The 17,966-nt window shown below is 41.6% G+C and overlaps 1 protein-coding gene across 26 annotated transcripts in view; it reads left to right on the forward strand.

Moving 5' to 3' along the window:
• The window catches only part of PPP1R9A (protein phosphatase 1 regulatory subunit 9A), a 144,314-nt gene that overhangs the window by 96,582 nt on the left and 29,766 nt on the right, over nt 1-17,966 (forward strand). For 14 of the 26 annotated variants that reach the window (XM_083705220.1, XM_083705196.1, XM_083705221.1 and 11 more), the window contains 4 exons: nt 6,912-7,047; nt 10,692-10,760; nt 12,146-12,301; nt 16,901-16,954. In XM_083705220.1, the coding sequence (XP_083561346.1) occupies nt 6,912-7,047; nt 10,692-10,760; nt 12,146-12,301; nt 16,901-16,954 (415 nt within the window). The remainder of the gene's footprint in view (nt 1-6,911; nt 7,048-10,691; nt 10,761-12,145; nt 12,302-16,900; nt 16,955-17,966) is intronic. The other 12 variants (XM_083705197.1, XM_083705201.1, XM_083705209.1 and 9 more) reach the window with 1 other exon arrangement.

Here is a 17,966-nt window from a genome sequence, read left to right on the forward strand (position 1 = left end):
AAAGCATTCCTTCTTATCCCCCATCCCCAACATAAACGATCAAAGACATATTAGCTTAAATATGAGAAATTGTATTTGATAAATTGTGCAGAAGGAGGTTTAGAAAGAAGTTAAACTACAGCTTTGTATTTCATTTTTCTGCTTTAATTCGGTCAATACTGCTCTAGAAAGCTTACAGGGTACTACTGTTTAGTGACTTTGCTTCCTGTCAAGCTTCATGAACATTTTCTGAATGGTCATGACAATGGAAGTCACTGACCTAGAATAGATTGTTCATTGTAGCTTCCGGATATAATGTAGCTCAACTGTCTTTAGCTGACACAGTGAAGAAACTGTTAACACAAAAATGTGCTTTTTACCTTCTGAACTCCTCTTGCTTTGGCACAGCAAAATTAGGTAAATTTATCCGCATGAAATCTTTCATCCTTTTTTTATATTAGCTGGAGTTAGTAGGTTCTAAAATGTTTTTACTGTCTAATGGAAATGTTTCTTTTACAATGGCGTTTGATACATTTGAGAAAGATAAAAATAATTGCAAACTTCCTAGGATTAAAATAGACTATTATAGTAACAAATGAAAGTTCTGCTTGTGTAAACAAGGACATCCTGCTGAAATGTTTTGAGACTATGTTTCCGAATATGTAATATGTTTCTATTTATTGTAATAGGTTTTGGAAGTTGTCTCCAAGTTCAGCCTTCTTAGAAGTGCTCTGAGGACACAATAATAATAATAATAATAATAATAATAATAATAATAATAATAATAATAATAATAATTTTAATATTTGTACCCTGCCCATCTGACTAGGTTGCCCCAGCCACTCTGGGCGGCTTCCAACATATATAAAAATTTAATAAAACATTGCACATGATGCAGTAGTCTTGTTGGTACGTAATGCTACGCCATAGTTAATCACTTATTGGACTTCAGCAGTGCTCCTGCTATGCTTCTCCCTTAGTTCAACCAGGAACAACAAATATTTCACCAAATGTTTGGGAGAAAATTGTTTCTCCCAAACAAACCATAATCATGAAGCTAAGATATGTTCTTAGCTTGCTAGGAGAAACAGTCCCTGTTTTGACACACTGATACAGCTTATTGTATCTGCTTGCGTCAGGTGAGGAACAAAGTCAAGAGATTGGACAGTGTGCTGATTCCTGAAGCCTGTGTCCCAATAAGCAGATTCTTCTCTGTCCCATCTTCCCACACTTCCACCATACTTTTGTGGTTCACCTCTGCCTAATGGCATAAACTAGAATCCTGATCTTTGCCTTCATCCAGACTTTGATCTTGCCTGTGATGAGTTATCAGTTGCTGTAAATAGAGGTTACTGAAACCTGTAAAAGGGTTGGGAGATTGTTGTAAGGTTCCTATTACAGCTGGAAGGAGACCATAACCAGTAGTTAAGGCAATGCTGTTACTCTGAGATTTAGGACTGTAAGGCTATAATATGAAGAATGCTAGTGCTTGTTACCTAGCTTGGAGGTATACATGTATTTGTATAAGCATAATGGAATTCACTCTTAATTGAAGTCACTCTTGAAAGTGCAAAATGTATCCAGATTTTATGTTTTCCATCCTGTATCTTTAATGGCTTCAGGTTTTCTCAGATGACAGTATTTAGATGGCTATAAGTCATTAGCAGACACCCTTCCAAAGCCCTTCATATAAAACAAGCCATTCTGCACCAGTATTTTACATTGATATTATTTTAAGATAATCCAACTTGTCGTAGTTTATCCTGAGGTTGTTGTTTAATTATATTCCTCTGGAGTGGCTTAAATCTCCTTCCCCTTCTAACTAACTTCTGCTGCTTGCTTATAATCATTGTGGAATTCTGCCTCTATCTCATATCGGAGATTTTACTGCTGCTTTCTGAAGCAGCCCTATTTTTTTTTTACAGAGGAATGCTCATTTAATCTGTTTCTTGCTGCTTGGCCAGCTATCGAGTTTATTTGTGTGTTAGATTCCTTATCTCTCCTTTACCATAAGGCCCCAGGGCAGATTACAAGAATAAAATCACAACCCTAAAGCAAGAGAAGTGTAAAAGCAATTAAAAGTAGTTCCATATGTAAAAAAAAATTCAGTGCATCCAAAAACAATTTCATATATAAAAGCAGCTAAAAATAGTTTCAATACAAATGCAGATTGGAATAAAGCTCCACTTAAAAGACTTGTTGGAAGAGGAACATCTTCACTGAATGCTGGAAATATAGTAGAGATGGTGTTTGTCTGATATGTAACAGGAGGAGGTTGCAAAGGGTAGGGGCCACCACATTATGGGGCTGATTCCTATATTATAAGAAATAGAAGTCCTGCTAAAATGGACCTCCAGTGACAGATTAGGTATTTAAGTGATGAGATGAGTTGTTGGATTACCGGGTCCCAAAGCTGTATAGGGCTTTGTACACCAGTCCCAGCATCAGTAACTTAGCATGGTAGCTGATCGGCAGCCAATGCTAGTCTTCAGCAGTAATTGGGCAGCAATAGTCTTTCACAGAGAGCAGTCTAGCTGCCGCAATTTGCAGTAGCTGTACTTGTAGTAGTGCCATTTGGATCCTTCTCGTTGATTTCCATGTGTCTGTGCATGTTTCCATTGGTGGTGAAGGACTGGTCATACACCGAACATTTAGGGCCTTTTGCCAGAATGGACCAGCATGTGGCGGTCGAGGGAGCTTGCGGAGCTCAGAGACTTTCCACAGATGCTTCAGGAATAGTCTGTCCCTCCAGTATCCGTGTTATACTGACGAATATGCATTGTCAACTGATGCTGAGTAGTGCAAATCTTTTCACAAAGAGGGCAGGTATAGGAAGACTTGTCATCTTTTGTTTCCTGGTTTCTCTTGCCGGTCCAATGGAGAGCAAGAGGTTTTGGTGGGGACTTGCTGTTCTGAGATGGTGCAGTGCCATTTTCAATGATCTTCCCCAAGCTCATAAAAGCTGCCATTATGATGCCGACACGTGGCAAATCTTAGAAGCAAGAGTAAACCCAAAACTTCAAAGGTGCTGCTGAGGAAAGGCTCTCTGGATTTAGGTGGTCTGGTCTTCAGCTTATTAGACAAATACCGAAAAGCAGCACACAAGGAAAGAAAGCTTCACTAGACAGTGTCAAGAAAGGAAAAGGAAGTTCCAGAGAATAAACTCGGAGGCTTAAAGCAGTTGCACAGCAGCAGCGGCACCACAGTTCTCAAACTGTTTTGAAGGTGCAGATTTGCTGCGTGTCGGCATCATAATTGCAGCTATTAGGAGCTTGGGGAAGGTCGCTGAAAATTTTGCCATCCACTAGACCGCTTTCTCACCCTATTATACAGAGCAGCGTGCCCTTTGGAGTTGAAAATACATTCCATTTAAATTTGACATTTTCCCCATTATTCTGGAAGTCATTAAGGAGGCACACCTTCCATCAGAGATAAAGGGCCAAAAAATGGGACTGTGAAGTATCTCCCAATGGTCTCTACTGTGGAATTTGTTTTCTCCATTGTGCTGAATTTTTTTGTTTGCTTTTTAACTGCTTCTGGGGTTTGGGAGAGAATATTTTGTTTGTGTCTGTGTTCATTTATTTAGTTCGTTTGCATCCCACCTTTATTTCCTTGTGGAACTCAAGGTGCCATATTTCTGAGTTCTTCCACCCAGGCTCTGACCATGTCTAGACCTGCTTTTCTTCAACAAGGTGCCCTAGTACTAGCCTCAGAATAATTGAACAGTCACTTCCTGAGCAGAGTTTTCTCCTGTTAGACGTTATCTGGGATTTGAGGCATCACTGGTGTCAAAGGGCACAACCCCCAGGAAGCACTCTTGCACAGCTCACCTTCGTTTCAGTAGGGGTTGCATCAGAAAACTGGACTTTGGTGGACTTTGCCTATAATCTGTTGGTTCCTGCTGTGTGACTTCACACAGTTCATTATACTTCCTGTTGTCTCTAATCATATTGTATGTCTCTCAATACAGTCTTGCCAGTACTAAAGTACATGTCTACTTCTAGTGAACCAGTAATAGGAAGTACATAATTAGCAGGGTTATTGAAGTCCTTTTGCTTTGGTGGCTAATCTTTTAGGCAGTGATTCAGAACATTATGCCTCTTTTATGCTGGTTTCTGGATGCATAATCAGAAATGGAATACATTTCAATATTTAATTAAACATCTTGCACTTTAGAAAATCCACATACACCCCCGTCTGTAAACTGCTTTAAAGTATGTACTTTTTATGGAATGCTGGGAAATGGGGTCTTTATACGGCCTCCCCACAAAGTAGCCCACCCCCAAATATTCATGAGAAAGAGACTGCTGGAAGGGCAGAAGTCTCCAGCAATTCACTTTGTGCATTCAGATGGGCCTGGTGCAGACATCCTTGGCCTTGGTGGGGTCCATAAGATCCAATTCATGTGAGCAAACTTATAAAAATGGCAGTTTCAGCTATACTATATTGTTGTTTTCCGGAAAGAAAATGAAATGCTATGTCTATCAATATTCACAAGCTTATGACATGACAAGTTTGATTAACCAGTGTTTCAGCTGACTTGGTGAAATGGGCCTTGACTGTCCTGGCTTCAGATATTCTCAAGCCTGGCTTTTATCATGGCCTTCTCCACATCCTTTTGAGACGGTTTTGCTGCCTGAGATTAAGGACAAGATGGCACCCCCCCCCCATTCCACATACAGAAGCCAGTCAGGCTGACAGCCGAATTTTAGTTCAACCCTCTTGAAGTATTAGCAGCATCCCTCACCAACACCCATGGGCAGCAAACTAAACTAGAGGGCATAGGGCAGGCTACAACAGGCCTGCCCTCTAACACCTTGCTACCGTTTCTGGCCCCCAGTCTCTCTCACCTGAGGGGGACACCTCACAGTAAGACCAGCCATGTTTTGTGGGACAAGCGTAATATAGGTTAATATGCATTTTAGGCATGCTCTCTCTTCCTAGCTGCTTTGTATGGCAATGTGCCCCTCATTGCATCACGTCAGATAAGATCATTTTAGATACCATTCTTCCTCCATTGTTGGCAACTTGGTACATGCCAAATTGCATTCCTGTCTGCTTCTCCCTATAACTTCATGTCTGACCAGTGACTAAGCAGAAGTGATGCTCTTGAGAACTTGTGTTACAGATTGACACAGATTCTTAAATTCCACTGGAGAATTTGTAGCCTCTGCACCTCAGATCAGACAATGTATATCACATGGCCCAAGAACCTTTCTGCAATCAAGATGGCCTGGATCTTTCTCCTTGAGTTCTATGGAGTAAAGTCAGGACATAAATGGAATATATAACTCAGATAATCTTTCAGCAAAATGAAAAAGAAAAAAACAACCCCAAACAATGCATCCTATATAACACACTGTGGTATGGAAGTGAATTAATTGACTATGGAGTACAGCTATAGAAAATGCTTTTGTCTGTAAATCTCTACAGCCTTTTTATAGCCTCTAAGTAAAGTACACTTTCCTGCTTTTGAGTTGTTTTTAAATCCTCCTTTGCTTTTGCGATTTAGCAGGCCATTGATTGAATTACATGATGTGCCAGTGTCCACAAGGCTTGCGGCCTGTATAAATTTAAAAGCAATAAAAATAGCAATTAGCATGAAGGCATAGGGAAATGGAAGGAACAGTAGGAACTATTCCCTCTATAATCAGGGAACAATGGAACATTTCTTAAGAAAATGTGGAGATGAAGGGGAAGTGGTTGTGCCTATAATGTATGGCCCAAGACTGTTAATTTATACAGTTAAATAAAGAACTAAACATCTGCGTATGCACTGCATGCCAAGGAAAGGAGTGCATAATATGCCAGGAATCATTTATATTTGCACAGTGTGATTAGGCTGCCACAGGTTTGCAGTGGCATGCTTATTTTAAAGTAGTTCCCTGATTTTGAGGAGAATGCATGGAATGTAGGCAGCAGGACTTAAGATTATTTGATGGAATCCACAGGCCCTTGAGGTGTGTGTTGTTGTCTCCAGACATGTACCAGGGTTTGTCGTCACCATCCCTCCATGCGTCCATCCACTGCATTGGAGGCTTTTCAGGGTCAGGGTCAGGCAGCAGAGGAGACCCTGTTTGGAAGGGGGTCTCCAGCAGCTCTACTGTGTGTGTGGAGCTGTTTGCAGGGCTGGTTTGATCCAAACCATAGTCAGCATTTTACCATTTACTCTGTCATTTCGTTTCTCTCCCCCCCCTCCTCCCATTGATTAGTTGCATCCAGCCACAGCTTTCTCAGCTCAGGGGCTTTATGGACACCAATCATGCACACCATCTTCTTTCATAATACATATTGAAGTAGCTGCAAACCATTGAGGGAAGACATGCATTTATGAATACAACCCAGTGTGTGCCCGTTGTCAGACAGGATCTGGCTGGTGACTGAGCTGCAGAAGGGGGGCAGGCACACACTTCCCTCTTCCATGTGTACTTTGCTGTTGGTAAACCATGGCTGTTGCCTTCTCATATCAGGAAATTCTTGATTAGGAAACCAGAATATACCAGCAAGGACAGGATCCCTCCTCTCATTGATGCACTCAGGTCACCATCTCTCCCTCTATTCATAGAAAGTGTTTTGTAACTGCAGTATAAACATTTGTGATTTTAGGTCATGGAGAAACTCCCATAATTACAACGGCATGTTTTTATTATCATTGTGACTTCCATTTTGAACTTGTGTCTAGCACAATACAGATCTAAAACGATTGTGCATTGGTAATAGATGAACATGTATTTATTTGTTTTTAAACAAGACATTTGGGCATGTATTACACAGCTTTCATGTAGTGGACCCCAGTCTACAAAACCTTATGCTGTAATCAAGTTGTTCGCCTTTAGCATGCAACAATACTCTTTTTGCTGCATTTGGCCATCATTTCATATATCATACGGAGAAGACAGCAAATGATTTGTGTTCCCTGGTGTTCTCCTCAGGTTTATAATTGGCAGAGAAAGGCCAGGACAAGTAAGTGAAGTGGCTCAGCTGATTAGCCAGACCCTAGAGCAGGAACGTCGCCAAAGAGAGCTTTTGGAACAGCATTATGCACAATATGACGCAGATGACGATGAGGTAATATGTTTGTTCTTTCTCTTGTAACTTCGTGAAGTTCCCTTTCCTGCATTTCATTCTCTCTCAAATGCTTTTCTAATCACAGTAGGAAACGACTCCTTTTGCAAATGAACATCCCCACCCCGTTTCACAAGACCACAATCATAGATAGTCATGTTAGGCACAATAAATTTCTCTATAAATATGTAAGAGTGTTGTTGCTGAAAGCACTCTCTGGGTTGCAGCAGAAAAATTGCACTTCTGAATGCTAAGTAGGGCTCCATATTGTCCCTGGTGTTTCTGGTCCTCAATACATATCGTGTCGCTTTCAGATTCTTCTTTTTTAAAACAAAAAACTTGACAACCCTACTTTGACTTTTTTAAAATACAAGTTTCCAGTCCTCACCTCTTGACCCAAAATTGGGGGTGGTGGTGACAAACAAACAGAGGAGGAAAGAGACATATTTTTATGCCTTCCGAGGACCAATTCATATCCACTCATGTGATGAAATAACCACAAAATGATTTTACTGTGTCAGTTTTACATGGTGAATATTCCTTATGAATGCACATCAGTGTGGTGACAGTTGGTATTTACCATGTCAGTGAGTTTCTTAGTTATCAGGCTTCAGTAAATACCAGCTGTCACCTCGCATGGCACATCCACATCTTTTCCCCTTGTCAATTAAATTACTTGCCATGATAATCAAGAAATAGCTTTCCTGTATCAATAATAATAATAATTCTATATTTATTTTAAGTATGTCTATATTGCCTTTTTTTAACAAAATTGGTCTTCAAAGTGGCTTACCAAGTTAATGTTAAATAACATGAAAACAACACACCTAAAAACAAAGTAACCAAATATCCAAAATAAACTAGACAACAGTGAAGCAGTTCTAGATTATTAGCTTTTAAGAGATGAAGAGAACAGGATACTTTTAGTCTGGTGGTATAATAAGGGACGCAGGTGGCGCTGTGGGTTAAAGCCTCAGCGCCTAGGACTTGCCGATCGAAAGGTCGGCGGTTCGAATCCCTGCGGCGGGGTGCGCTCCCGCTGCTCGGTCCCAGCGCCTGCCAACCTAGCAGTTCGAAAGCACCTCCGGGTGCAAGTAGATAAATAGGGACCGCTTACCAGCGGGAAGGTAAACGGCGTTTCCGTGTGCGGCTCTGGCTCGCCAGAGCAGCGATGTCACGCTGGCCACGTGACCCGGAAGTGTCTCCGGACAGCGCTGGCCCCTGGCCTCTTGAGTGAGATGGGCGCACAACCCCAGAGTCTGTCAAGACTGGCCCATACGGGCAGGGGTACCTTTACCTTTTATAAAGGTAACATTGCTGCTGCCAAGCACATATGTCTATAGAGTGAGTATTTATGGGGAGTACTTTTCGATAGTAGTCCTTTCGATAACTTGCTCCCAAACTGATTAACTCTTTATAGGTTAAAGCACTGCGAATTGAGTCTGGAAACAAACTGGGTAGTACTGGTCAAATATGTTCACCACATTGAATGCCAGTTAGCAATCTAGTCGTCATATTCTAGACCAGCTGAAGTTTCTAAACACTTCAGCTGGTCTATATATACAGGGGCACCTCCATGTATATAACACATTGCGTTAATCAAGGCTAGACACAACCAAAGGAACAACTGTTGTGAGATCATCTGTTGCTGGAGGGGATGCAATTCTACCTGGCAATATGTAACTTGGTCTTGAGTTCATATACCAAGATTTCTCAAGGCCTGACCAAGCTTTTCATATTGGAGAGTAAGAACTGTGCAGTTCAGGCAGTACTTCACCCCTGAGAGTTCTGCCCAGGGTGATATGCATACCAGGCCTTGATCTTGCTTGCTTGCTTTCTCCTCTGATGCCTTCATCACAAGTAGAATGTAAAGAGAAACCCAGAATAACTTACGGTTTATTCATTACCTTCCCACTGTGGTGGAGGAAGCCTAGGAGTAGCGAGAGACGGAGTGCACAAAATTTATGTACAAAATTTACATTCTATTTTTCTACTGTAGTTATAGTGCTCAGAGCAGCTAACAACAATGTAAAATTTACTACATCAGCTGCAAATAATAATAATAACAACAACAATAATAATATCATTGATTATACATACAGCTGGCAAAAGCATCTTTAAAAACAAGTGGTGGGTTCTAAAAACTCTCAACCAACAGACGCCAGTATAATCCTATTGATGAAATATTCTCTCAGAACAGTAAAATTTTTTTAGAATGAATGCCAACATTTTCAAGAATTGTAGTTTCTTGTTTTCCATGTTTATGGATTTTTTTTTGCAAATTATGTTGTTTCTGTGCAACTTAAATAGGAACATTTTCTGCAGCCTTCCAACTCTAAAAAGACTTCACATTTAGACATCAGTGCTAAAGAAATCATTCCGCTGTTATCAAGAGAAGAAAGCAGTATATCTCTTTCTTTGATGGAAAAAAAGAACATGGCTACTAACTTTTATAGGATGGAGTTATAGATGTAGATGTAGATATAAAATTTAAGCCTGAGTTTAAAGTAATTCTTTTATTTGAGTTTAAAAAAGACTAGCTCTGATGCCTAATACTCGTCTGAATTTTGTTTTTCTCATGGAAGATTTGGCTGGCTCTTTATTAAGAGCAAGGTTTGTTAATACACAGAAGCACTGTTATCTGTCCAGGCAGGAGATTATTTTTATCTCACTGTAATTAGTTTTGAAGGTGGTGTTGTGTAAGGAGATGCTTCAAGTATAACCCTCCCCAACCCCTCCCCAAAGCCTACTATATATACATGTTACTTTACAAGTTTTTCCCAGTTTTATTTTTTCCTTGTTATTGGAGATGGGTAGAACAATGACATTTTGCAGATAGCTGAAAGTCAATTAGCATGCAATCATGCAGCCCTTAACTCAAAGTATGAAGCAAAATTGCATAGCCAGAAAGGACATGGTGTTGCTCCACATTTGATATACCAACAACAAACTCAGATCTTCAAGTGACAGCCTTTATGAAGCCAAAATGCCACCATCCATGGCACTGAGTGGGCCAATGCTGCTGCACTACCTTCCTGGCAGATGGGTCGCTGTGGTGTAATGGGATGGCTGAGGCAATGGGGAGGCCAGCACAGTACAAACACACCAGTGGAGCCAATCAGGTCCACCTGCCAGTATGTTTACACCAAGCCAACTTCTTCACCCCTCTCCTTACCAGTAAGCAACACCCACTGGGTTGCACCCCATTCGGTGAGCAATTTCTGATTCATGCCTAATACAGAGGTGTATCAGCAGGCTTAGTGGAGCACAAAACTTTGTGGAAGTGCAAAACATTTGCAGGCGGGTGAACTCAATGAGAGGAAACCTAAAACAGTTCCACAAAAACTAAACATGCTCAGTGGGCACAGAGGAGAGGGGAAACTGGGTGGAGTGCCCTGAACAGGAACACTGCAAAATTTTGCTGCGGGTACCATTTATTCCCATTGCCCTCTGATTCAGCATAGTGTTAACTTGTCATCTGAACTCCATTAGTGAGAAACCAAGGCAGATATGGTACTTGCTTTCAGAGTTCCTTGCTTCTGCTTCATGGGTGATCGTAGAAACTATACAGAAGACAAAGAGTTTGTTGACCATCGTATTAATGTGTAGAAGAGTTCTTATTTAATGTTTGTTATCAACTGTTTTAGAATACTGACAGAGAATGTCATGGAACCTCAGGCAACTACAATAAAAATAACAACTGTTACCTTAAAAAGGTTTGTGAAGAAAGTAACTTGCCTCTGATTCGTTGCTTCATGTGGCATACTAATCATATTTTGAGATGTGGCTTATTAATTCAACATAATTTCTAAACAGCTAATGTTGCTACAGTCCCTCCTTCATTTATTCAGCTGCAGGCCGAAATATGACTACCCACAGGTATAGCAGTTGGGACTTTGACTGGGGAATCCCCTTTTGATCCAAACACAGCTATGGAGTTTAGTAGGCGGCACTGGAATGATCCTTGGTCAGTTCCCACGCAGCCCTCGTATAAAAGAGAGAACATGTACAAAAGCCTCCTTGTATCTGTAGTAGCTGCAGGTTCTTAGAAGCTGGAAAACACCTGTCTAGTCTTCACTTGGATGTGCTTCTGACAAGAAGAGATGCTTCACTGCCTATTTGGTTCCTTTATTTTTTTGAGACAGAAACGTGGTTTCCCCAGCTGCCTTCCTTCCTTGTTTTTTCTGGCAATAACTTTTTTTTAAGATTCCCTCTCCTAACTTCTGCCTAGAGCAGTCAGTGCCTGAGAGAACCAGGAAAGCAGACAAAGCTGTAATTTCCTTCTTCCCTTTGGCAAGAGAAGGTGAGGTAGATGCTTCTGGCAAGAAGAAGAGTGATCTTTCTTAGCAGGAGTCTGGAGCAAAACGAAGGTGGACAGAAGGCTTTCCAGACATGGCCACTTCCCATGGTCACCCCTCAAGAATCTGTTCAAGTTGTGTGCCACTGCAGGTACAGGGGATGTTTCTGTACACATGTCATTGAGAGGGGATTGTGCATCTTCTGGTAGTCTGTTTAACAGGGTGCTTGTGAGGCAGAATCAGTTAACTCTGCATATTCCCCTGCACTCCTAATAAAGGAAGGATGGGACCTGTGCAAAAGGAAAGAAAGAAAGATATGCAATTCCTGTGATCTTAGCCATTAGAATTCTGCTGTACTTTTAGAATTTAGAACTTTCCGAAAGATTCTACCCTGTGCTTTTTGTTACTAGTGCTCTTTCAAGCTTGCTCGCCTTATTTCCCCATTATTATTTTTTAAAGTTTGTTTATTATAATTTATTTAACAACACGTATATACCGCTTACTGGAAGAAAATACTTCTAAGCGGTTTACAATGAAGAGTAAAAGAAAAGTTGAAAATGCCAATAAAGCAAACATTAAACAAACAAGTTACATAAACAATTACAATATAAACTAAAACTAGCAATTATGAAACACATATTAAAATCGCAAATCAAGATTACATGTTAAAGTGAAATGCCTGGGTAGGCTTTCTTAATCAAGCAAGCTTACCCAGTTTTTGTTTTGAGAACTGCGTTCAGTGAGGTCCTATATTTCATTAAGGAGAGAGGATTTCAGAAATGTTTTAATTCTGTGCTTCTAAGACAGGAGAATATGCCACAGATGAAGATGAGGACGACATGGGGCCTGTCCTTCCAGGAGGTGATATGGCCATTGAAGTGTTTGAGCTTCCTGAAAACGATGACATGTTTTCCCCGACAGAAGTGGACACCAGCAAACTGGCTCACAAATTCAAAGAGGTAAGGTGGGGAGAGCACAGAGTTTGGTTTTCAGACAATATTGATTCATACAATTGCATTCTTTGTGGATGGGGATTCCTCTCTGTAAATGATTTAATTGATTTCCTACTGACGTTCAAAATCAATATATGCAAATGGCTGGAGCTACACTGCTCTTGTTAAATGAGACAAATTTTGTCAGTTCTTTTTAACATGTGTTGCTGTAATGGTCATGCTGTTGTTTTTGTCAGAGGTCTGTAAACAAGCTGGGACAAATGATCAGAATGAAAGCTACATTCCTAAAAAATTCACTGAATAGGGCATACTGATTCAGGACCAAGTTGCCTGGGGATTGCAGCCATATAATTAGTTATAAATCTGATGCTCTCACTTTTCACTTAAACAAATCATTACTGGTCATTTGATTATCCTGGTCTAATGTGCCTACCACAATCCACCAGACTTCAGTATTGCATTTAAAATACTTGCTTGTGCAATCCCCAGTTTAAAATTCAGTTTATGGCTGCAGACCTATGAACACCTACCTGGCAATAAGTCCAGCTGAATGCAGCAAGATGTTCCCACCTAAACATGTCTTCCCTGCATGCCCTTGCCTTCTGTTTGCCAGAGTGAAGGTGTCGAAAGCTGTTGGGCTCTAAGTGAGTCCCTTCCTTTTGTCCTGGAAGAACAAAGCAAGTTCATTCTGAACTATTTTATCCTAGTGTAACTAGGGTTGGAGGACGCAGGTGGCGCTGTGGGTTAAAGCCTCAGCGCCTAGGACTTGCCGATCGAAAGGTCGGCGGTTCGAATCCCTGCGGCGGGGTGCGCTCCCGCTGCTCGGTCCCAGCGCCTGCCAACCTAGCAGTTCGAAAGCACCTCCGGGTGCAAGTAGATAAATAGGGACCGCTTACCAGCGGGAAGGTAAACGGCGTTTCCGTGTGCGGCTCTGGCTCGCCAGATGCAGCTTTGTCACGCTGGCCACGTGACCCGGAAGTGTCTCCGGACAGCGCTGGCCCCTGGCCTCTTAAGTGAGATGGGCGCACAACCCCCGAGTCTGTCAAGACTGGCCCGTACGGGCAGGGGTACCTTTACCTTTACCTAACTAGGGTTGGAGTGATAGTAGGAGTATGACCAGGGTGGAAGGGTGGATATCCGAAGGACTTTTGTAGCCTTACATTGTGATGCTGTGCATGGTGTACTAGGGATGTTTGAGGATTTGGTTTGGCCCTCATTTTTAAGTAAACCGATCTGATTCATGCTTTCCTGGACTAATACACAGATTGGAGCACAGTTACCCTTTTGATTTCTGTGCTGCTTTGAATTTTGCAGTGCAGCTCTAAAAACATACAAAAATATGTGTTAAATGTGTATGATGGGGGTAAAATGTGTACTGAGATAATGCGAATGCTTTTGCTGTTTTATTTAAAAAAAGCAATGATTGGAGATTCACATTGAAACAGGGCAGAACAGATTTAGGAATGAGCATACTGCAGAGCTGTCGAGGACCAGAAATAGAACTGATCTGTCCATTCCTAATGTTTACCACCCAGTTTGGTGGGGCTTACCCCCAGTAGATGTGTTTAGAATTGTAGCCTGGAGATGGTTTTCTTTATTCTTTGGGTGCTATGTTTTGACTTCAGATATAAGTACACTCACATGCTTTATGTTGCACAACTTTCTCTTGCTGAAACATATCCTTCCTAAAAACCGCAGGATGCTCTTTGGTTTGTCATTAAGGCAGGCTTGTTTTCTTCAGCTGCAAGCTCTGTGGGACCTACTGCGCTATGTTCCGACAGTTATCTGACTATGCAGTCAGCGTTCGTTATTTATTTTTTATAAGAGGGAGGTTCTGTTTTAGTAGCGCAGGAAAGAGAAAAATGATAAAGCCATCTGCACCTGAGCAGATTGTATTTTACAAAACTGTTTGAGGGTCTGTTTGTTTTGCATTATTTACTGAACAGCCTAAATATAGTTCACTTGCTTGTGTAAGTGTTTTCAAAAAAGCAAGTAAGAGGGGGCTAGAAGCTACGTGATGAACTGTAATTTTCAATTAAGCTGTGAAAGTGCTGGATTCATGCGCTGAACACATGAGTGGATTGCTGGACTGTACAGTCTCAGGATTTGGAGATACAGGTTTTTCTCAGTTTAAAAGGATGGATTAAACAGTAAGAGTTGCAGGAGAAATAATTTAAGACTTTTGATTGGCTTTAAGGCTAGGTGTTCTGTGCTTCTCTGTCGCCAAATTTATTTAGGGAATTGCTTTTTACGTGGAATTTATAAAAAAAGAGGGTGTTTTAGCATATTGTAATCAGATTACCGGGACGCAGGTGGCGCTGTGGGTTAAAGCCTCAGCGCCTAGGACTTGCCGATCGAAAGGTCGGCGGTTCGAATCCCTGCGGCGGGGTGCGCTCCCGCTGCTCGGTCCCAGCGCCTGCCAACCTAGCAGTTCGAAAGCACCTCCGGGTGCAAGTAGATAAATAGGGACCGCTTACCAGCGGGAAGGTAAACGGCGTTTCCGTGTGCGGCTCTGGCTCGCCAGAGCAGCGATGTCACACTGGCCACGTGACCCGGAAGTGTCTCCGGACAGCGCTGGCCCCCGGCCTCTTGAGTGAGATGGGCGCACAACCCCAGAGTCTGTCAAGACTGGCCCGTACGGGCAGGGGTACCTTTACCTTTACCTTTAATCAGATTACCGGAAGAGCCACATTTTTAAAGATGAATCTGCCTGGGGCCTGAGATCTGCAGGAGAGGCCCTCTTTTGCTTCCTGACAATATCAGAGCAAGGGCAAGTGTGGCGGATGCACAAAGCCACCCTTCTGATAGTAGTGTCTCTGCCGCCCAATGGAGTGGAGGTTGGGCAAGGTGGTGGCAAGAATGGAACAGTGCAAGCACACTGGCAGAGCCAATCTGGTGTTCCTGCTGGTGCACCCACACAGCCCCAGCCTCACTGCTTCCCTTTCCCACACCGTCTGGTAAAAGTAAGCTCTGCATGCCCCACCATGATGGCCACACCTGGGTCAGTGGGAACAAGGCCTTTTTGGTTGCTGCTTCCGGACTCTGAAATTCCCTTCCTTCCCAGGGAAGCCCATCTTGCCACCTCCTTAATGGTATTCTGCCGGCAGACCTTGTTCTAACTGACCTTTGGCTGATTGTGGTTGCCTGGTGCTGAATGCTTTTTTTACTTCAGCCGGCTGTTGCTTTCACTTGTTCCTGTTTTCATTTTGCTCCTTTCTGTGTCTTGATAGTCGTTTTCATTGGCTTTTTAAATTGAAACTGTACCTTTTGTCGGGTGTTAGCTGCCTTGGACTTACTGGGATGGAAAGGTGGAGGCATATATTTAGATGATAAATAAATAGCCACAACTTGTTGCACTTCACCTGTGACATTTAGAAAAGAGAGTGCGGTTGAGGTCACTTTGATCATGCTGAAAGGCCATAAGTGGGCATAGCTTGTAGCACCTTTCTCCGTGACCAAAGGGAGCCCAACCGCAATGTCATGTCTGTGTGTAACAGGTGAAATGCAGTGCTTTACATGCCACACACAGCTATTGTGTTCCTTAGCAGAAAAAAGGACGAGGGTGCATTCTTTTGCATGCATCTCCCCACAGCCCTTTGTAGCGGGGAAAGGAGAAGAACATGAGCTCGAGTAAATGCTGTGGGTAAATGGTGACCAGTTTGTTATGGAGGGAAGGACTGCGCTCTGCATATATACATAATGCAAGTCTGTGTCTGTGTATGTAAAAACAAATGTGGCCATGGGAGAGAATGTATGTGCCTAGTGCAGGATGGGCTGTGACCGTTGCAATACAAGGAGTGAGTACATGCACAGTACATCGGTGTGTGTGCATGTGTGTGTAAGTGTGTGTGCACATGTTTATGGAAAAGGGGGTCTACTGGAGAAATATGTGCATTCTACTCTGATAAAATCCAGTTTTGTTTTTGCTCTGGCATATTACACCCCCCCCCCCAAAAAAAATATCTTGGAAAAAATGTTCAAACACCCACCCTGAATAGTACCTTGTCCAAGTCTGGAGATTCTTCTCCTGCAGTTCATGTCACAAGGGGGTCACTAGGGTAGACCAGCCATAAATACCTTCAGTGATTCATCCTGCTGAGATTGAGTTTGACACAGCAGTAGGTTGAAGGTCACAACAGCTTCCTTCCTTGGTTGTAGCCTATATGTGTTGTGTCCTCCATAATGCTTGAGCCTTTTAATAGCCTTTTAGCTGCCCACTGTGACATGCTGGCTTAATCCGTGTTAGTGAGGCTTTCTAAGAATATTCATGTGCACATCAAATCTGGGCTGGCTAACAAGCTGAATACAACAATCAGTATTTTCTTCTCTTTCAAAACATTTGACTTGTCCTGGCAGATTCGATGTCCTAATCTGATATTCCGAGAGGCTAGCCAGCAACACTTTTTCTTTAATTAACTTGCATAGACTGAGTCATTTTCCAAGCTAGATATTTTAATTTACAGTCTACTGCACTGCAGCAGTCTTGTGGGCCTTCTGCTGTGTGTACTACAGTATTCAGGTGGCAGCATAGAAGTCTTTTTTAAAAAAAATTGGAGCTCTGGCATTTTCAGCTCACTTGTTCGCTTTGTGGTTTTCCATTTTCAGTTGCAAATCAAACATGCAGTTACAGAAGCAGAGATTCAGAAGCTGAAGACAAAGGTAAGAATGATTACTGGCTACTAGAAAGAGCAATGTTCTTATTTTCAGCTGCTGTAAGTTTGTGTCCAAAGGGAAGCAAAGAAAAGTAAGTTCTCATTGAGAAAATGCAGCAAAAAAAGAGAGGTCTGTATGCAGTGGCTCCAGAGAGCTTGTTTTGGTAGAAATAGTTTATTCGAGTCTCAGGAGGATCATGATGACTGTTATTGCAAGGAAAATAGTTCCAATCGCATATTAAATTTTTACTCCTTTCCCCACATCATTAGAGCACTAACAGGCTTGAAAGGGGAATGGTAAAGAATTTGCTTTTAATATATGTAGCAGAAATTGCTTCTGGAAAGGCAAAGTATTGTTTTTTTTTCTTATATAGAGAGAAGTATGAGGAAGTTAACTCAGATACTACTTCCTTCTTTAATAAAACAGGATTTATGTTATATTAATTAGCCGGCCTTGTTCATAAGCCTGCATGAGACATTCATTTAAATGTTTTATTTCAAAATAAAATCCTTTCAGTTTATGTACCTTGCTGAATTCAGAGGATGCCATGTCCCAATTAAGTTAAAGTACAAGTTTCTTTTAAACTCAGCGTGGACACATAAATGTTTATTTCAAACTGATGTTAGTGAGCCTGTCTGCAAGGAGAAAACATACAAGGGAAATTCCTACATAATTTTTTATAATCTTCCTTTTTTGATTTTTTTTTTCTCTGCTTCATTTGAAAAAAATCAGAAATCTTCTTGCCAGATTACAGTCTTACTTATCACTAGAAATCCTTGTGTGGCTAATTTTGTTGCCTGCTGAAAATCTTACTGCCTTCAGAGGCTGTTGCACTTGGCTAACATCCATTCATCTGCGATTTGTAAAAATAGAAGTCTTTGCTGTATTTTTTGCATGTTTCATTCTCTACCCCCACAACAAACCCTAAATAAAACAAGTTGTTTTACATGCTTAAGATCCATTTAAATGGAAGTTAAATCCACAATTATAGGCTTAGGTGACAGCCCTTTGATTTTAA

This window comes from Podarcis gaigeae (assembly GCF_964106915.1).
Source record: "Podarcis gaigeae genome assembly, chromosome: 12".
In the NCBI taxonomy this organism is placed as follows: Eukaryota; Metazoa; Chordata; class Lepidosauria; order Squamata; family Lacertidae; genus Podarcis; species Podarcis gaigeae.